This window comes from Myotis davidii, unplaced genomic scaffold (genome assembly GCF_000327345.1).
Source record: "Myotis davidii unplaced genomic scaffold, ASM32734v1 scaffold394, whole genome shotgun sequence".
In the NCBI taxonomy this organism is placed as follows: Eukaryota; Metazoa; Chordata; class Mammalia; order Chiroptera; family Vespertilionidae; genus Myotis; species Myotis davidii.
The window spans coordinates 2,921,215-2,943,375 of record NW_006287548.1 but is presented as its reverse complement, the minus strand read 5'-3'; the positions used below and the strand labels follow the sequence as shown (position 1 = coordinate 2,943,375).

Sequence of the window (22,161 nt, the reverse complement as noted above, 5' to 3'; positions counted from 1 at the left end):
CATTCAATTAGCATATTCCCTCCTTATTGACTGTGGGTGCCACCATCTTTGCAGCCTGCTGCTTAGTCATTTGTTTGTCCCTCACTAATCCCCCTGCCAGCCTGGTCGCCCCCACACAGCATGCTGTTCAGTCTTTTGGTCATCCCTCACTAACCCCCCTGCCGGCCTGGTCACCCCATGGAGCCCATTGAGTTGTCCATTCCGTTGTGATGGTCGCTTAGGCTTTTATATACAGTGGGGCCTTGACTTACAAGTGTCCCGACTAACAAGTCTCTTGGCCGATATTTTGCTTTGAGTTGCGAGCTAAAATTCAGGTTACGAGCCAGCTTCAGATACCCCACGCTAGTTGGCACAGAGAACATCACAGTGAACGCCACAACATCAGCCCAGCATCACGTGTCTCACTCATTCACTTTTTGATTTGACATACGAGTAATTTGAGTTATGAGTTCCATCACAGAATGAATTAAACTTGTAAGTCAAGGCCCCATTGTATATAGATTACCATAAAGCACAAACCTTGCATTGATCCCATTTTCATTAACTTTTACTAGTTCTGAAAAACCTGTACTTTTGTCCACAATATATAGTATACACACATACATGTATACAAAATTAAAACAACTATGCAGGTAACAACAACCATCTCAGATTGTAAAGACTTTAGATCTTTCAAGGGTATATTGATCCACTGCTATCACCTTCTTATCTCTCCACAATGAGTCTTTGCCCACCCACCAAAAACCCCTCACTTCACTCTTTCTAGGCGACCTTAGACTGAGTTCACTTCCCCAGGGGTGGAGTCAGGGGGCTGAACTCCGTCTTCCTGGCAACCTGAGTGAGAAACTGCCTAACACAGGAGGAGCAGGCACTGGGGGAATTTTGCATTGGGATCTTGTCATGGAATTCGGATAAGCAGTAAGTCTGGTTATGCTCCTCATGGAAAGAATGGGCAACATTGATCCCATTTCCTAACTCTGTAAAACCCAAAAGCAAATTTTAAAAAAGACATGTATTCTTTTGAGAAAATATAATTAGCAATATTAAATTCCTTTCCAATTTCATCCAACTTGACATTCAAACAATTCAGTTAACTTCCCTTGTATTCATCCAGGTGGGTCCTTTAAGTTTTCATTTATGTGAGTACCTAAACAGTCTGTGCTTCACCATGGCCAGTGAAGTAGAACATAGGTCAAACAGAACCGCTTACAAAGTCAGGCTCAGTAAGAATGTGCAACCCAAGAAACTTCTCATAGAGGAAAAATCACATATGATAATTACACTTATTAAATGAACTACTTTAATGTCAAGAGCAGCTCTGCCAGGCCAGTATGGCCACTGCTGTCACTGAACCCCATGGAGAGAGCAAGTAGTGGGACAGTGGGACATGGTGAGGGGGTTCCACAGGCTGAAACATTAAGGTATAGTTGGAAGAGCCCAACACTCATCCTAAAATCTTGTGATTTTCATTGTCACCAAACTATGTCACTGTTACCTACCTTCAAGTAATTTTCCTACCATCACCTAGAATTTCTCTTTCCTACTACCATCAACTATGGCGTTCATATATTTTATGTGCATGTAAACGACCGTACCTCACATCAAGTTTTCTGTATTCAGATTTAGGAATTGGCAGTAAAAAAAGCCATGTGCAAGGCAATGACAGCAATTCTGTTCATTTTAAATGAAGATATGAAATGTTCTTTTCATATAATTGTCACCTTTCCTAAGCTTTAGAGAAGATGCTACTAAAATGACCCTTCATCTACATGATTTTTCCCAAAATCTAATAAAAGCAACAGCTCTGGTGATCTACTCAAGTAAATTGTTACACAACATTGGATAGAAGCCCCAAGTCCCCATGAGTCAGGACAGAGTTTGCAATCCTCTGCACCACTGCATCAGTGTGTGTGTGTAGGTGATGGAGAGGATAAGGAGCATGGGGTGAGGGTTATTAAATGAAGATGTGGGGAAATGTTGGACAAGTCGGTGCGCCAAGAGCCTAGATTTATTTTGCACAGGATGTCTCAGAGGAAAATTCTAAGACCCAAAAGACTGGAAATCCATAGACTAAACCATCCCTTAGAAACCTCATACTTTTAGAGTATGAAATTAACTACAGTTACTAAGGTATATATCTACCACATTGCCCAATAGATCAGGATATGTCAAATACAATAACCTACCAAATAAAGCATTTTTTTTTTCTTTTCAGGAAGTCTATAACCTTGCTTATGAAAGTCTTATTTTCATTAAGCAAAGCTTTCAGATTCTATGACTCTGCTAAGAAGAAGTAATATAAATTTATATTATTTTTTACCACACTAATCTTGACAAACCTTCACTATCACCTTACACATACAAATGTACCTATATTCACACATACATCACACTCACATGCACGCTTGGTTTTTACCACCTATTCAGAGGAAATATGGTTTAAGAGGAAAAAACTATAAAAAATGGCAGTATATGTCAGGGGTCAAAGCATTCCTATATTTCTCATTTGTACTTGAATGGGTCAGGTATGGCTGACCCTTCTTCCACATCTACGTTACTCCTCACGGTGTTCTGTCCAAAGACACGTGACGTTAGGAAAAAGCCGTACTTCTCCTGAGCAGTTCATACTTTTGGAAGTTTGTGTGCCCTCCAATTCTGCAGGTTACTTTGTTAATGGCTCTTCTAGCAATAAAGACCTGATTCAGGAGGGATGTCCAATACAGGTATTTAGAGCGATCTTTCTTACAAACTGTTTTTTCAACTTCTGCTTCTAAAGGGAACCTCTTTAGTATTTTCACTGAACTCAATGAAAAACTCGAAAGCTTTCAGTTCAACTAGCAAATACTACTACTTCCAAAGCATGTCTATATTAGTCATCTCCCACACTGCCCAGGTGGTGAGAAAACCTAAACTTGATCATTCAGCACCCACAGTCTTTTACTGCAAAGTCGTAGATCTTTCATGTCGAATATAAACCACGTAGCTACTATTGAAGTCGAAAGCAAATTCAGAACCTCATGTAGCAACCAACAGCACGAAAAGCAGCAGCTTCTCCACATCTAAACTCCTAAAGTGGCTTCACTCCTTCACTTTTTTTTTCAGAACATAAAAAATTTACTTCACACTGTTCTACAATGTTTTTCTTTATTAAGGTCGTAGGGCACGGGAAGGGACATTGACCTAGCACAGCACCTGCACAGCAATCCCACAGCTCTTTCTCACCTCACCCAATGCCCATCTCCCCACCCACCCTTTCTGTTAGGTTGATTAGACATCTCTCTCAGATTTAATTAATCTAAACAGGGCCTAATCCACTTATATACACAGTGATAAAAAGGCTTTTCTGTTTTTTCCCCAAAGAAACATGCAATTCAAGCTGTGAGCTAGGCCAAGCCGCCGTTTTGAGGTCCTGCTACAGAATTGTGCTCTTATCTCCAAATGTTGAGATGGGACATTTGGTATGCTTGCGGCTGGAAGGCAAAGATGTACAGAAGGCTGTTTTCCAAGCCGTGGAAACTGAGGCTTCCTCATGCCAGAGGCATAAGCCTAAGCATGAGCCAAATTTCTTTTCCTTGAGGCATATTTAAATGAGGGCCTTATAAACTAATGGATCATGGAACAACTGTCATGTACAGTGACTTGTTTATAGTAAAGTAACAAGGCACTAAGAAATATTTTCTTGAATTAGACCAGTCCAAACAAAAACATGTTATTCTGTCATGTGCCACATGAGTGACTCAGTATCTGGGCCAATGTTTGGTAATATTGTGATGAGAAATTCAAACATGAGTTGCCCATTGGGAGTGCGTTTTTGAAAACACATTGATGCCAAAACTAATGTTCCATCAAACAGGTTCAAGTTTATAAGTCTCTCTGTGGAAAAGAAGTACTATTTGGTAACAACTTTCCAAGTTGAAAACACTCAAAAACTTGTAGGCTTGAATTAATTTAAATCATCTTTTGGTTTGTTTTTCTTTCATAAGCAATTTCTAATCATGACATTTTAACTGGTTGAAATACACAGAATTCAGGATACCAAATGTAAGACTTCCTAATTAAGGCAATTATTCAGACAATTCAGGTCAAAAGCTTCCTCAATTGTGTAACCAGATGAAGGAAAGTGGGCTTTGAATTTAGGCAACGGTCTTACTTCCCACTTAAATCTGTTTCTACAGATCTGGTTGAAATGTAATTTATCACAAGGAATACTTCGCATAAGAGGTCTTATTTACAAATCGTGAGGCACCACAGCACGAAAAGCAATAGGAAGCAATTACCCGATGAATCTGAAGTATAGAAATATCCGAACTGAGTAAATTAGGTTTGAAATTTTGGGTTATTTGTGATTATCTGGCACATCTATTTAAATGAACTTAGTTCCATGATCAATGTACAATCCAAACTAAAAGAGTACTCTGAAGACACACCAGGCCTACCAGTCACACCGACATTTGCAGTTAATTAGAAAATATTATCACAAAACTACAGACTTTAAATTCCAATGTGAAACCAATTCAGCTGGTTAGAGAATTAATGAAAATACTTTTGAAAACCTGTTTATATAAAATAATGAAGCTTTTAAAATCATAAAGCTACAGACAGTACGACATGTGAAAAATGATGAGCAAATGGTTACTTGGGGTGTGAAATTTTCAAAATGCCCATTGGACTATAAACCAGTTTTAAACAGATTCAAGGAGTTTATGTCCACCATTTCCAACTGCACAGTTTCCTCACAGACCTGTGTATTAATAAAGGTCTCTCAGATTGTTGCCTCTAAAAGCTGACTGTCTTCCCACTTTTTCTCTTCAACCCAGTGCATGTGAGTTCCTTTCACATTCCATGTTTCCCCACTTGCCTGAAGATGACATTGGTGTTTCCATGTTTCTTCTTTTCTGACCCATTTGTGAATGAGTTATTTTTCTCAGTCTTAGTGTTAAAACTTGTAGCAGGAACTCAAAACTTGGTTATGTAAGCAGAAAAGAGAAGTGCCAGAGCCACTGAGAAGAAGGCATGCGGCGTTGCTTACTTAAATCCCCATCCTGTGCCCCCAAGGACAATAGCTGCTACCAGGATGGCACCAGCGATGGAGCCTATTATGAGATTGGTGGCACTAGGACCTGTGACAAAGGATCATGGGAAGAAAGTCATATGAGCCAACCACTTTCGTTACCACCAGGGAAGGGCAGTTGAGCGGTTTCAGGAAGTCAAAACCCTGCATGAAAGATTGCGAAACACATAAATCACCTTTTTGACTTAGCTTAATTTCACTTTCCACGCTGTGGATAACGACTGCTGGGGTTTGAATGCCTTTACATCTGCAGCTTCTGCACCACTGACAATTAAGTTCCATTAAATCCACCTTCCGCAGAATTTGAAGCAAATAGGCGCCAATTGCTGTCATTACACATCTTTCTTCTCCTCCCCTTTCCCAATACCATGAATCAAACAAGTAAGAGTGCATAAAGAACGCGACTGCATTAGAATTAGCTCAATCTGCTGGCAAACGAGGGCATGAAAGGCAGGAAACATCCTACTGAAGTGTTCTTTCAAGCAGCACATAAAGTTGTCTGAATGCTACATGTTTTATGCCCCACTGGGAGACAGTTAAAATTCAGAAGTCAGAAGGAGGTTACCAATAAAGATCTGACTTGGAAGTCTTGTTCTCAAAGACATAGTTCTTAACTGCACAGATCCAGGCAGTGTTTAAACAGCAGCACAGGCTTCCAAAGGCAAGATATAAAAAAAAGTATAAAACTCATTTGGGTAATTTTGGGGAAATGGAAAAAAGTCGAGTTTCAACTGTTTGAGGGAGAGTTGGTAATACAGTGTATTCTCTCCACTCACATGGAAAAAACCTGGTCTCCCTCTTTTTAAATGTAAACAACCTTCACTTCAGTATGAGAATTACTTTAAGTATCACATCGTACAGGATGCTAATATGCAGGTACAGCGCCCCCTAACAGCAAAATACTTTCTGTCCTAATTTTATGCCCCTGTTCCCAAGGTCACAGGGCCCATTTTGCTAGCTCCCCTGAAACCCTCGGGTTTGTGTGTGCCTTCATTGTTGTGTAAAAGATTCTCTTTTCTGCTCACATCAGTGCCCTCGACTGTGTACATAAATGGATGCCACTTTCAGCAGCACTGAAATTGTGTGCCGCGTGATGTTTTTACTCAGAGACCACCTGGTGCTTTGTAGGTGCGAGGAAAGGTAGATGGGGGTTACAATGGGCATCTCAGGGATGAGGTCTCTTGGGGCTCCTGGGTTTGGACACACCCTTAAGACTAACCATTGAGGTTCTACAGAACACAAATCTCAGTAGCCTTTAGCGATATGGCCATAATAGTAAATAATAATGAGGCCGCAAAAGCTGGTTAACTACTATTCACTGTCCTGATGATGGCGGTGCACTTTTAAGCACTTGGCATTATTATCTCATCTGATCCTCACCAAACCCTAAGAGGTAGGGACTATGACTACCCCTGATTAACAGATGGAGAAATAGAGGCTTCTAGAAGTCAACACATGACGGAGGCAAGATTTGAACCCAGATGTGTTTGACTCTAAAGCTTATGGGATACACCAAGGGGCAGCAAACTACATCCCACAAGCCAAATCTGGCCCCTGCTGACTGTTTTTTCAAAGAAGCTTTATTGGGACACAGCCAATTCATCCCCATGCGGGTTTACAGCTGCTTTTAGGCTAAGACAGCAGAGTTGCAAGGTTGTGACAGACAACCTGTCGCCCGCAAAGCCAAAACTATTTACCATCTGCCCTGTTATAGCGTTTGCTAACCTCTCCATGAAAGCAACATTATTCCGTGTATACATGTTTCCCCCGCAAAGCTTAATAGGGACTCAAATTTTAAAACACTTAAAAATATTTATATTACCATGTACAGAATGTATGCTTTAGACACGATTTGCACCTTACTGGCTCAGAAAACAGGCTGGAATTAGAATCAATACATAACCCCTGAGAATTAATTCCTGATCCTACAATGATAAACTAAGGAGTAGAAACAAAAGCAAAACAAAACAAGGCCGCTGTCCTTGGCATCCTTATTGACAAAATGACAGCACACTGCCAGTCAAACTAGGAGGCATTAAAACTACAGGTACTATGTGGATTTTATTTTATTTTTTAACTAGTATTTACTATTTAATAAATTTAACTGTATTTACTATTTTAGCAACTCTGGCAAAATTTAGAATTTAAAGGGAAAAAATCAGTAAGCTAATAGACAACAACAGCATATACACCAAGAATAACATCTATTTTTAGAAAAAATGTATATACATGTATACAGACTTACCTGTCACAACCAGAAATAGCCACAAACCAACAACACTGGAAGGGAAGGAGGACAAGGACTGTGCCTTACAACAAAGCTCCCAGATCCTGCCTAGCTCTAAGACGCCAAGGGAACATTATTAAAGTTCACCCCTTCAGTTAGCACAGTCAATAAATTACATTTTTTTAAAAATGGATTTGGAATGGTTTTTTTAAAAATGACCTTTCTTCCCAGGAGGAATTTCACATAAATGTGTGTGTGGAATTTCCCCTGGAAAGGAATGTTACTTCTGTATCTAATCCAGTCAACAGACCCACGGTGAAATTTTATAGAAGTTCGTTTTCTAGAAATATTTTACTTCACATATACTTTATTTTCTAACAGAGATTGAGAAACAAAATATTTTTTCAAGTACTTGTAGCTTCCCCGGGGTTACTCGCTTCACAGTCCATACTGATGGGGTGTGAATTACAAGATCCACGTCGTCAAAGCCCTTCAACCCAGGTGAGATTTAGGGAATCGACACCACCTGTGACCTACGGACCTCCCTCTTCATGCTATTTCTCCCCATTCCTGGGCCTCCCAGACCCAGTCTGAAAGGAGAACACCTGTGTGCTGCCACCAATGGGACTAAGGGACAATGAGTGATGTTCTCAACTTGCCTATGGTTTGGGCTGATTGCGTGGAGGTTACCTGGCGATTCCTTAAGATCCTAGCAATTTGTTCCAGGGCCACTGTGAAGTGTTAACATCACCACAGTGAGCAGAAAAGACAGCATGTGGAGTATTTTTGTAATTTGCAAATGCTCTCTCTGGAATTAGAGGGGGGAAATCACAATATCACAATAATCTTTTAGTCTACATGTACATTGGCAATCTCATGAAAGCAGTAGCCCAAGGAGCACTGACAGCTATTCTGAGGATATAGATCAAGTGCAGAGCAATCTAAATAGAGGCACCACGAGAGCTCAACGGCAAGTGCATGCAGGCCACATATTTATACTCTAGCTCCTCAAAAGACAAACCCACCAGGTAATTTGCAACTGCTCCCTTAAAGTTTTGCAAGTTTGGATTAAATATCTCTTCATTCTTAATGCTGTTTGCTCCAAAATATTTATGTAAACATCAAATTGGAATTATTAACCTATTTTATTTAAAAAGAGGTGATGTGCTAAATATCTTCTTTGTAACAACAAGCTGAAGCTTCCTTTGGCATTCTCAATCAACGGAGAAAATATTAGTGACTATCATTCAGATTACCCTTAAAAAAGAGCTACAACTGTTGGTAATTCCTAATTATATAGGTGAATCTATCTGACTGGTGATGATTCAAATTGTCATAAGAGTCCTAATAAAACACTTCTATGAAAGCATTTTTTCCAATAAATAGTAAAAAAAAAAAAAAAAAAGGTCTGTATCTTAGCATTACTTTTCAAGTGGAGGAGCAACGGAAGCTTTTGGACCATCCTCCACGGCGAAGACATCAGCACCCAGGATTATGTCATGCCCCACATTGTTCCAGACAGGAGAAGGTTCTCCACCGCACGAGAAAACCACACAACACAAACACGTCCAAGTCACAGCACAAGTAGCACCACCACGGGCAACAAGTAGCACCACCACATTAACGAGACGACACGGGGGAGTCAGGGGTCGAGGGTCAGCTCACACACCGGGGACCACACGGAAACACTCTGAAACTCAGAAAGATGCTTACTCTATTCCCCACCCCGTGCCTCCAAAAATCACCCCCAGGGCCAGAATGGTGCCTGCCACAGCACCTATTAGCCTGCTCGTGGCCAGGTTCACTGTGTGGAGGGAAAAACGGAGATTTTTTTTAAAACAAAAAAAATGTGATCACACACTGATTTCACTAACGTACAAAATCACCTATTCAGGAAACACTTTGAAAGTCAGTTATATATTAAAATTTTTTTGCTTATTAAGTTCTACGTACACACCGAAAATATTCAAGGATAATCTTGTATTTACTTTCCAACTCCAAAAACTCTAGTTAAAAACATAATGTCTCATACTTTTAAACAAAGAAATAATCCAGCTGGAGTTACAGTTCCTATAAGGAGTGAAGTGAAATTAAAATGTAATTTAAACTGCCGAGCCACAAATCTGTTTTTTAATTCAAAAGTTATAAACCATTAGTGGACTTAAAAAAAATCCTCAAACTATAAAATATGCCTAAGAAGCTATATTTTTTTTAAAAAATCCAAAACTTACTCAATTCTGTGGAAATCCTTACAAGTTTAAAAAAAGAGTAACTTTAAAATTAAATGCATTGGTACCCGGGGAGTTATTTTCCCTGGAAAAATATATTTCAAATAACTCTGCAATGTTTGTGTTTCTGCCACAGTATTGGGACATTTAGATTGTCGTTGATAGTCTGCGTGTATAGGCTTCGCGCTGAGGGAAAGTGTATTCACTGCTCCAAACTACGGAGCGGTAAATTACTGAGCAGACACGCCATGCCTGCACACCCCTGCTTCTGCGTACGGCTTCTGTTGCAGAGTGGGACTGGAATGTATGATTTTTTTCCAAATATGGCAATACATAATACAAAATAATCTAAATTCTAGCTCAGATTTCCAAACTGTAGAGGCAAATACTGGGATAAAAGCTATAATGCCTCATTTTTATAAGACCTTAGAAAATCATTGCTTTCAGAATAACAAATTAACATTGGGTATTAACTAGGATATATATATATTTTTTTCTTAAGTTTTAGGCATTGGCTCTCAGAGCCAAAATACACAAGAGTTCTATTAGCTCTTCAATCTTTACATAAGCCACATGCTAAATTATAGGAAACACACACTCCTGTGAAATGTGATGCTGAATAAAAATTTGTTAATATTTTTAAAATTGTAGTAACTATGAATGATGAAAAAATAACTAGTTAATAAGGCTTTTATATTTGCTAAGGATGTGATTTGTTACTGCTGAATCAAGAGAATTAGGCAATTCACCATGTGTTAGAAACACGAGAACAAGATATTTCTGCAGATGCTTCAAATACACATCCAAAATAAACAGATATAGTGTATAACCTCCACTGATCAAGAATAATCATTCCAAATTCTTAACTGATAAGTATCCTTAACACCAAAGCAAGATAAAAGTGGGGAAAATTGCTTTTTCAAAAGTATCCTCTCCCCTCCTTGCTCTCTCTGCCTCCCGTGACTTTAAATTCTACTATACTGAAAATATATAAATTCCATTTAATTCTTTATCAGGATACTAGCAGGGTTATCTCTTCAGTTGGTAGTTTCTCAATCTGTTTTCAAATTGACATGAATGAATGGAATGGCTCACAGGTGGGTAGGTTTTGACAGGGGTCATACTTGCAAACTTAGGTCTCAGCACTTCTGCACAGCTACAAGGAACTTACCATCTCATTGGCCAGAAACTCCTTGGACCTTTGGAGATCTATGCTCTGGTTTTACTTCTGTACTAATTTACTTCTTATATAACTGTATTTCATTCACTCACTCATTCATTCTTTCTCTACTACATGCCTTTTTCTCCCAGGAACTATGCTGGGCGCCAACCTTCACCCCACCAAACCTGAAGATGGAACTCTTCAAGATTCTAGCTAATAACACCATCAGCATATCAGGAACTGAACTTTGCTCCCTAACTCTTTGACACACTTACCTTTCATTGTAACTTGATTGATTGTGGAAACTGTTTATTACCTAGCAGTATGTTTTCATTTTTGCTTATTTATTTCTGTTGTTTGTTGGTTTATTATTATCACTTTCGTCTTGGCCCCTGCTATCTAGGTTCATATGTGCTAAAAGGTAGAATTTTTGAGAAGTGTATAGTATCGAGAATAAAACTATGAACTTTCTCATTTTTTAAAGAATTTCTATTTGATATGCAGAAGTCTTCCACAGACAGGGGATGCTTCAGACATTTTTGACATTGTGTTTTAAAAACTGAGTGGTTGGTGTTTTTCTTTTCTTACTTTTAGAGAGTTTCTGAAACAGAAAGGTGCATTATTTAGTTCAGATGATTCCAATGAGCCAAAAGGTGCTATAATCCTACATCCCTTAATACTGAAAAGACAGGAGGCATCAAAGCCATCTTTATACTCTATGGACCAAAGTTCTTCCTTCATCATTTTCCTAAATTTAAGATTAGAAATAAATACTAAATGTAATCTTTATACCTTAGAGTATCATATTGGTATGACAAATAGATATTTTACCTAGCTCCATATTTCAGTATGTCAGACATACACTCAGATCTCCTTACTCTTTTCCAGGAAATAATAATAAAAATAAGTTCATTTGGGGGTACACAGGGACAAATATCTAAAGGAATGAAAAATAAATTATTTTATACAAGACTATTAATTCAGTCAGTTTAGCCGTCAATAGCAATATCATGACATTTTTCTGAACCTAAACAAAATGAACTCATAGTTATTGAAAATTTTAAAATTGGTAAACCCTTATGTTAATGATGAGGCTATTGTTAGTGGAAAATATACCTAAATGAGATATAAATATACGTGAGCATAATCATATAGGATAACTATAACACCTCATATAAAATCACAGATTTGTACACTCACAAAGAAACTCAGCTTTTAAAAAGACATATGCAAAAGGTAAAGTAAACATTAACTAATACTCCTCAACCTATTTAGACAGAAATTGTTGTTTTCAAAATACTAATTGCTAGTACGTACTGGGTCAGCTAAGCTTAATCATTACCTGGTTATTGTTTCACCCTTTCTACTTATTCCTGTGCTATAAGAACCAGCATAATAAGTTAATACATACTCAGCTTTAAATGAGGCGGTGTGCAATAACAGAAAACGCCCTGGGCTCAAGATCAGGTCATCGACGTTTTATTCCTGGCTCTGCCCCTAACTCTGTGTTAACCCTGATAATTAAGTTAATTTTCTCATCTGTAAAACAATGGGTCTGCACTAAACTGCTACCAAGACCCTTCTGTCTCTGATTTGATGACTATGGTCATGATGGCAGGGTCTGAACAAAGCTCCCAGGAAGGCTCTCTGTCCTTCCATGTCAATGAAAGTATGTGACAGGGTCCAGTGTCCTCTCTTCCCTCCTCTAATGGTGATGTAAACCAGCCAATAAGAAAAGTTCCATTGTATTCCATAATCAGCACCATGCAAAAATGCCTACAAATTGACAAAAAGTATGGGTACTTGACTTGGCTCTCCCCACAGCAGGTGGGAATCCTAGGTCCCTTAAACACAGTTCAAATGTATGCTACCCTAGCAGAACAAACTAGAATAGTATCTTCCAGCAAGTTCAGTGGAAACAAGCTGGCAGAGAGGGCCCAGAAGAATCTTTTTTTTTCTTTTTTTGGGGGGGGAAGGGAAGTGGGAAGAAGAAGGGGAAAGGGTTAAGGGAAAGGCATGGGCATGCTCCCAGAAGAATCTTTGTATGTAAAATAAATAGCAATGCAAAAATAATAACAACAATAAAGTGATATGTAATGGAAAATATTTTTTAAAAATCATTGTTCACATTGCTTTTGCTTTTTTTGCTTTGAGATCCTATCTCTTCCCTTTTAATATCTTTTATTTGAGAAGTTGGAACAAATTATTTAGCATTCTTTAATCAGTGGGTGAAAGTGGACAATGTTAGTTGGTGCAGAGTGACTGCAATGGCAATACTTTTATGTGTTTTTAGTTCCTACCCAGATGGAGAGGTTGAGTTTTTAATTCTTCCCGGAATTTGTAATTAAAATGAAAGAAATATCCAAAACACATTGGTTCCTTTCTGACAGCCTCCATTCAATAGAAACCATCACAGAGTTCACCTATATTTTTACTAATTTGGTCTTGATCCAAAGGGCTGTAGTTGGGTACAACTCTTTTATGCCAGTGTTCATGATTTTTTTAATAAAAAAGGCAATAGTTTCAATTTGCTTCTTGATTTTTTTCTTCCCGCCACAGTAAGTACAATGAAATTAGATAAAACTAAGTATTTTTTTTAATTCTGTCTCACTGTATCTATACAGAAAATCCTTCATCTAATGGATATGACCGGCCTGATTATTGTGGGTGCTGCTCACTGTATATGGCAAGCATTGGAGAGGACCCAAACACAAGATTCAGTAAAGCAAGTGCCAGTCAAACCAATTCAATCTTGAGAAAGAATATTCAGCATTCAGATATGGAGACAGCTGCTGAAACCACAGTTAAGAAAGTAATGATTGGAGGAAGCATTAGAGATCTTGCTTCCTGGCAATTGTCATCAGTTTGGCTAAAATAAACTCTTATATAGAATTTTTTTTAAAAAAAGAAAGTACTGTTTTAACAGATCTTGAGTTCATTACCCATTACTCTTTCTCAAGGCAATATAACACATGGGTACTGCTAAACTGGAAATCAGCGCTGCTATGCAGCATTTCATTTATTTTACATATTCCCAAAAGGAAGGGATGTAACATTTATTGAGTGCCTACTATGGGCCAAGGATGTGCTTGCCTTTTAACTAGTTGACACTCAATAAATATTTGCTATCTGGATAAAAATATAAATATATAGTTTCTCTCTCATCATCTTCTCTGAACCAGAATATCAAAAAATCATAAAGCCTACAATACAGTGTTATAGTTTTGATTTCTGTTATCCCCCCATTTTACTAGTATATCAGCTGATTTTTCTATAGAGGATGAAAAAGATATAAAGATAAAGCTATATTTAGTGTACGATTATTGTTTGACTTTTCTGGAAATCTAATGATAACTGTTCTTCATATATATCAATTACTGGCTTTTTTTTCAGTTTAATGAAGATTACTAGAGATCACAAGAATTTTAACAATTTTAGAACCCATGGTTATGTTACCCGTACATACTCTAATGACTCCATTGACATCATTAAGAATGGTGGGGGGGCGGGAATACAACAGGAACAAAATATGCCAGAATGTTCTGTTGATCACCTCTGAGTTGTGGAATGAAGAGTGATTTTTCCTTTCTTTTAATCTTTTCTATATTTTCAAAATTTTCTACAATAAACATGTATTATTTGAATGATCAAAAAGGTTGTCTTTAAAGATAATGTAGAATAGCACCTCATTAAATACGAAGAAACAAAACAAATACTGCTGTGAGTATCTTATTCTCTAGAATGGGACTGTTCACTTTATGCCTCCAATTCAGCTTTCTAGGTCTGGGTGGGTGTGGGAATGAGGAGTAGAGTCAGGCAGTTAATAATCCCTTACGCTACCAAATGAAAAAGGCAGAGCCTAAGGCAACTGAACCCTGCTCTTCTGCGCAGGCAGGTTTATTTTATACTTTCCTGGAGGAAGAGCAGCTAGATCTTTAATAGAATCACAAGGATGCTATGGAGAGAAAATCTGGAAAAAAGGAACCTCTGCATCTCTTGTCAGAGTCTAAGTCTTCCCTACATCTAACTTCTGAAAGTGGATCGAAGAATTTTTTTGTTTAAGTTTCCAAGTAACAAAAGACTGCATGTAAAAGTAAAATTGGCTCTGTTTAGTAATAGAAGAACAGAAATAGACTGTGAGGGTGTGATTATGATTATCGCATTTTAATATCATGAGCATATTAGGCAAATGTATGAAAAGTATTTTAATACACCCACTATTACTGAACGTTAAGCGGGCACTTGAATCAGCCTAAATCTCTTTAGGAATTGAGGGCTATAGAGCTTCATATGCTTTTGAAGTTGTATTTTCCCCACATGAGCAATAATGACATTCAGAGACTTTAAATGAGCTTTTATCCCAAACTAAGCAGATCAAAATGACACTATTTCTATATGTGTTTTTCCTACCTGCAGGAAAAAGGCATGATGGTTATTTATAAGACTCTGTTAGCAGTACCATGAGAAAGAATCTGACGTACAATGTCATTGGGATACACCATTCATTCTAGTGACTCCTTGGTTTCTCAGGTATGTACAGTGCTGTAAGTGCTACCGTAAGCCTATTGCAACTGATGACTTTTCTTGGTCTTTGAAAATCATATGGGTTAGGAACAGGGAGAATAATGGGAAAGTGATTAGCATATTCAGGATGACACAGACCACATTATAACATTACGTAACAGAAGAGAATGGGCCTGATATTGGGCACCTAGGTCCTGGTCCCAGCGCTGCCTCTGGTGGCTGGGGTAAGTATAGCATGTCTCCTGACCTCAGGGCCTGGGTGCTCTCATCCGCAAAATGAGGGTGGTGTAGTTAGTTGGTCACTGAGTCTCTCCTTCTAACTCTAAAATTCTAATTTCTCTCCTTGTAATGGCTGGTTAAAACAAAGGTACAGATTGTTCATGTTCTCTTTGAAGAATTTAAGTTCCATGAAAAACTCCAACTTCTTCCTAAATCAAAAGTGTACTTAAAACACGGCATGGAAGACGAAAACTTCCATGTATTTCACTTTTCAAGGACTGAGGAATGACTGGAGTCTCATCCAAAAAGATTTCTCAATTAGAAAACTGACATAGCTTAGCCAAACTATAAAATGATTAATTGTTGTGATTATGAAGAAAAAAAAAAGAATGAGGTTTAAAGAAAAGAAAGGAAATTGGTATATTTACTTCTTCCTAATCTCAATTCTAGAGATAACTCAAATATTTTTAAGGGATAACTCAAATATTTTTTCCAATGTGATATACTAGAGTCCTTAATTCTGCAGTAAGATGAGCTATACATTTTACAGGCTAAAGAGATATTCTTATGGGTCTCCTTTCAAATCTATTAAGTTGTTCTATTGGCTCCATATGATGAATACCAATGAATTCAGTGTGTTGGGAATTGAAACTGAAATCACACAAACCCTTGGGTCCTTCATCCTTGGAGGGATGAAGGTTCCTAACTGGATCCCGGATACTGCAGTCTGTTCCCGCCCAGGTGAAGTCACAGATGCAGGTGGCTTCATTACTACACACCTGTGAAGAACAAAGAACAGAGATGGATCATTTTCACTGCCCGTTGCAGAATATACTGGTGATAAATGTAAAAGAGACATAGGCCAGGCAGACACTTTAAAAGCCATTTAGAATTTTTTTAAAAGCCTCCCACAGTTTTAGGTATTAGATAAAGGGAAATCATGCATGGGTCAAATAGTTGAATGGTAGTTTGTCAGTTAATTACCAAAAAAAAAAAAAAAGAAAAGTAAAATAATTGTAATTAAATGTTAATTATTCATGTTGATATTGTTAAGTACACAAACGTCTAACAATGTAGCTTATTTCATAAGTAGTTGTTTCTAGAACCATATTTTAGAAACATGTATGCTTAACTCAAGGAATTAACAGATACTGGGCTCAAGAGACACAGCCAGAGATAAAAACCATGAGACATAAATCACCAGTGCATTGCTGGACCTCACCACGTTCAACACCAAATTCATTTGGTGGCACTTTCCCAGACAAATCAGCACCCCTCCCACCTTCCCTGCCTGCCCACCATTTTCTCTCTGTCGGCCAGGCTAAGACCCTCTGAAAGTGATAGTCTCCTCTCTCATCCTCTGCGGACCAAGCAGCATGCTGGAAGGGACTTGTCATTTAGATGAAATAAATAACCATCTGCAAACTAGAGGCAGAGTAGTTTAAGCCCTTATCTGCCTGTGAAATACAGAGACCGATTATTAGAGGCGATCAAATCAAACTTAAGCCTATTAGTGTAAGAAGCTTTTTAATCTTCTGAAATGTTATAACACTGTGATTATGATGAACAAGATTGGATTTGACCTTTTTTTTTTTTTAACAAGATGAAAAAGTGGGAAGGAGAGTAGAGAGTCAAGGGCCCTTTTAATGCATTAAGTTTCATAATGCTTACAAAGCAATAACTGAATAATGAAAGGTTCTGTGCAGTGCTTTTACTCTCCTACAACGATTACTGAGCATTTACTAGGTGCTAGGTTCCTAAGCTGAGTGTTTTATGTATAGCATCTCATTTATATTCACACTAGCACCCTGACAAATGAGAGAGGTTAAGTGACTTGCCCAAAGTCACTGGGAGGGTAAGAAGCAGAGCCAGGATTCAAACCCAGGATTCCTTCTCGCCTCCAAATCCATGCTCTTGATCACTAGGCTATACAGCCTCCTTTGTGAGCCTACGGTTCAAGCAAACTGAAACGATACATAATTGTCGGGCATATGCTTCGTAGGTCTTTCTATCGTGTTTGATTCTACATCACCTGCTTGGCTCCTATATTTTGGATTCTTTTTACCTTCACTCCAGCATCTTCCTTTTATATTATTTTTCTCAGTTCCTTCATGTTTCTTTTATCCATTTCCGAGGTCTGCATAAATTTTGAAATACTTTTCTTTTACGAAGCCAAATTTAAATAATTATTAAGATTCGTTTTAGATATTCAGCTTAGGTTTGCCAGGTGTGTCTGCCCAAACACTTTGTCCACAGAATTAAAGATATATGCAGGCAGAGGGAGCATCTGCTCTCTGACTGGCAACGATGCAAACATAACCACAGAACTGTAAACCTGTGGATTATATCAGTGAATCAGTGACCCAACCTTTAGTCTGGTATGACCTGGCATACATAGATAGCCAGCATGCATGCAGAGTAGCTGGAAGGGACTTACTGAAAGGGTTTAACTTATTTCAAATGGTAATCACAAAGTAATCACATTGGGTCTTTACAGAAAATCTTATCCATTTTCATCTGGCTCCTTAGCCGTTAAACTATATCTAGAGAATGTGGTGAATAAAAATAGCCAGTGATAAAAGAAACAATAAAATACACTATATCAATGCATACGGGTGTTACTGTTAGCAGACAAGTGAACTAAGAAAAGAATCATAGCCCAGCTGGTGTGGCTCAGTGGGTGAGCACTGACCCATGAACCAGGAGGTCACAGTTCGATTCCCAGTCAGGCTCGTTCCACAGTAGGGGACATGCCGGTGGTAGCCGACTGATGAAGTTTCTCTCTCATTGATGTTTCTATCTTTCTATCCCACTTCCCTCCTCTCCCTGAAATTAATAAAAAAAAAAACTAAGTTTTTTTCAAAAAAAGAAAAAGAATTATAGTCAATGCATAGATATTGGCAACAGCCTCAGAGGGAGAGTGGCTGCACTGGAAACATAACCACTGTGAACTTTAAGGATGCCAGATCATGAAAGTTTGAGCTGGAACACTGATGCCAACTTACCCCATGGCCTGAGCAGACTTTACCCTTGGAATCGAGTGGGCAGCTGCTCATATTCAGGGCCTGAATCTGTAGGCACTTCCGATCTAAGCACATCATGGATGGGCCACATGGAGTTCCATCTTCCACGTAGCCCACATCTGTATCATCATCTAAAACCACATGAGCACCACTAGGAGGAGAAAGATATTCATACCGTCATTAGCACCACACAAGGTTACTGCTCTTGATGACGTTGAAGGGGCTGTGATTGGACCTGGATTTCTCCTAGCATGTCCCCCCTTTCGCTTTCCTGCTTTCCCCACCTCTCCTTAATAAAAGAGCATGATAAAGAAAGCTACCTTTCCTTATCACTATTATACCACACGTCACAGGGAAAAATATGTCAAGTGTATTCGAAACCTTCACTTGTTTTCAAGACCAACATTGAGACAAGGAGAGTGAATAAGAGAGGTAATCTTATCACTAGGTCTCCAAGGCTTTCAGATGCGTCACAGTACAAAAAGGCAGAAGTTGAGCAAAAAAATAGCAAAATGAAAAACATTTTGGAAATTATTATTACTTTAGAGGATTGGGTTGTTCATGATTGAAAAAGTAAACTGGTTCCTCTCCACTGATATTGACTCATAAAATTTTAAAGTTAGAAACAAGTTGAATTTGAAGAATAGTCAATACTATAATTACTAACAGAGTACCTTGCTGAAATGTTTACAAATATACCAACTTAGAATATAATAATATAATGTAACAAGGCTGTTATCTCTAGAGACGTGAAAATTCACAGATTCAAAGGACGCTTGTGTGCATCAAACTATATTTGAAGACAACAAACTTATGCCAGGAAGGATCTTGCTGTCTAAGATCCTGTTAGAATTGCCTTCCGAGCCATTTAAAAGACAGAAAAACAGCCATCATTTGATAAAGACAGCATCATGCAATTTGGTTACCCATCTATTTATTAAATTTTGTTCAAAAAAATTTGGGGGTGTTTCCTGATCTTATATTCACTCACATAAGATGAAGGTTTGCCCCTCTGGCGATACCAAGGATAAAAGTTTGCAGATGCTGAAGGCAATTCTGTAGGGGGATCCCAAAAGTGTTTTAAGCAACTTTTTCAGTACCATTTGAATGAGAGCACAGCAACTTAGAATTATGACTACTTTGAAGGGACAAGGATTATTTGGAATATAATATGACTCCCTGGCTTTAAAAATAATTCTCATATTTTCTGTGTCTTGTGCTCATAGGTAATTGGATATAAAACATTTGTCTCTAGCTATAAATAATATCTTAATAAATATTTTCTATAAGTGATTAAGTACTTATTAAACCATCTTCTAAATCAGACACATCTGAATGAAGTAAAGCTTAAACTTTTTTTGGTCATAAAAAATAAAACACACATAGTGTTTCAAATAGTGACATATTCCAATGCTTAAATGCTTAAAGCTTTAATCATGGGTCAAAATAGGTAACATAATTCTACTCTTCAGATTATAATTACAAAGAATGTCTCCTACTAATAACTGGTACAATTTTTGAACAAATGCAATTTGCAAATCTAGATACAACTTTTTTTTTAAATGACTCTTAACATGAAAGGTGATAATAAAAATCTCAATCAACATTCCTCTTGTAAGAAATGGAAAAATTTCACTTGATTTTTCTAAATTTGTAATTCTCAGGTTTCTTTAGGTTTTTCCAATATTTAATATGTTACCTGCAGTCAATCACCCGGCCTTGATGATAAAAGGAAGTTGGGATGATCTCTCCCTGAAGTTGACCAATACGTGGAGCTCGGGTAAGGTTGGTACAGAGTAAAAATCCACAGAACACATCACTAAACAGGTTAAAAAATTTTTAAAAAGACAGAATAAGACAAGAGGAATAATGCTCAAAATAATCAAAACTACTCAGTTCATATATATATATATATATATATTTGAAATATGAAAATATTATCTTTCTTTCTAAATAAAAACACTCAATCAGATATTGTTGGTTGCCTATGATGCCCCTCCTTTTTAACTAGCAGATCACAAATTTGTTTGGGGAAAGCAAAGTGCTCAGCCCTGAAAGAAGTCATGACTGGCATCTGTGCTAGCCACGCACTTCCACTTCCTGTACCTCTTTCCTAGCCATCCTCCATCTTTTCCTCCCAGAGCTAAAAGTGGCCCCTGGGTGTCGAGAAGTGAGAAAAAGCTGGCTAGGAAGCTGCTGAGAAAATCTGCTTTCTGGATACAAGGTTATTACCTGACAGGAGGATCCTTGTTCCTACCCCTGCTTCCTGCCTTTGAATGCAGAGCCTTTACATCTAACTTGCAGTTATTATGTTCACAAGCATAAGGATTTAAACACAACATGCAACGGATTACAGAGCAGAGGGGCAGAGTCATCTGGGTCCTTAGTGACATTATTAAGTGACTCACCCACCATGATGGCATCTACCTGTAGCCTATTTAAGTAAACAATACATTTCTTCTTTTTTCTTTTTAAAAAAAGGGGGGGACTAAGAAGCAGCATTACACACACACAAAAGAAGGAAAGTCCATTGTCTAAAACTTGCATGAAAATGTACTAAATTCTATCAGTAATCAGGGAAATGCAAATTAAAACCACAACCATATAGCAGTTCACACCCACCAGAATAGATAAAAGTAAAAGGCCTGTAACACCAAGCATTGGTGAGAATGTTGTTACAAATTCTCACTGCTGGTAGGGTTTTCTAGTACAACCACTGAAAAAGAAAATAGTGTGACACCACTTGGTGGCACTGAAAATATACATCCCATGATTTTATAGTTTTGTTCTAGGTACAGGACTTAGATCAATGTGTCCAAATGTGCACCAAGTTACCAGTAAAGAATGTTCCCAGCAGCATGGTTGCTAATAGCCAAAGCATGGAAACATCTAAATGTCCATCAATGTTGAATGTAGGAATAAACTGTGGTATATTACTATGAATATGAATGGAAGTCAAACAAATGGAACAAAAAATGAACTTAAGCCAAATACAAAATAACACAGAAATTATGATTCCGTTTCTATAAAATATATTTTACCAAATATCTTGGTAAAATATATTATTAAGGATGAAAAGTTAGGAAGTAAAACTCTAAAGAAAAGCAAAAAAGAAAGAGAGAGAGAGAGAGAGAGAGAGAGAGAGAGAGAGAGAGATACTGCCATAAAGTCAAAATGAAGGGAAGATCATTTTCTGGGATGCCTCAATGTTCTATATCTTGATCCAGGTAGAGGTTACATGGGAGGTCACTCCCTAATTGTTTGAATGCATATTTGTGTATTATTCACTTTCCTGTTTATCTGTTATATTTCACAACTGTTAAAAATTTCAGAAAACACTGCTTTTCTTTAACTCAGTGGTGGTTGGATACTCTGTTACCAGATATTCAAAAGCTGTATTTTACAATGATCTAATCCAATACCTCCAAAACTTTTTGAAGACACAGAGAAATGATCAGATCTGTCGAGGACATTGAGTTAATGAATGAACCTGATCTAATCTAGAGGTTTCCCATGCCTATAACCTAAAGGTCCCATAGATCCATGTCATTGAGTAAATCATTAAATCATAATATTAACTTTCTTCAACTAATCAAGGGGAAAATATCACTGATGGGCTCTGAAATTATCTCATTTCCTCATAAAGAAGCCTCCAGTATGCAGTGAATAGATGTTTTCCAGAAGGGAATAAAAATCTCTGATACAGT

At 37.8% G+C, this 22,161-nt stretch overlaps 1 protein-coding gene across 1 annotated transcript in view; it reads right to left on the bottom strand.

Moving 5' to 3' along the window:
• The window catches only part of ADAM23 (ADAM metallopeptidase domain 23), a gene marked incomplete at its 5' end in the record, with an annotated part of 149,420 nt that overhangs the window by 3,771 nt on the left and 123,488 nt on the right, over positions 1-22,161 (bottom strand). Inside the window, 4 exons of the mRNA XM_006759419.2 lie at positions 5,030-5,120; positions 16,099-16,210; positions 18,437-18,605; positions 20,154-20,273. Of these exons, the coding sequence (XP_006759482.2) occupies positions 5,030-5,120; positions 16,099-16,210; positions 18,437-18,605; positions 20,154-20,273 (492 nt within the window). The remainder of the gene's footprint in view (positions 1-5,029; positions 5,121-16,098; positions 16,211-18,436; positions 18,606-20,153; positions 20,274-22,161) is intronic.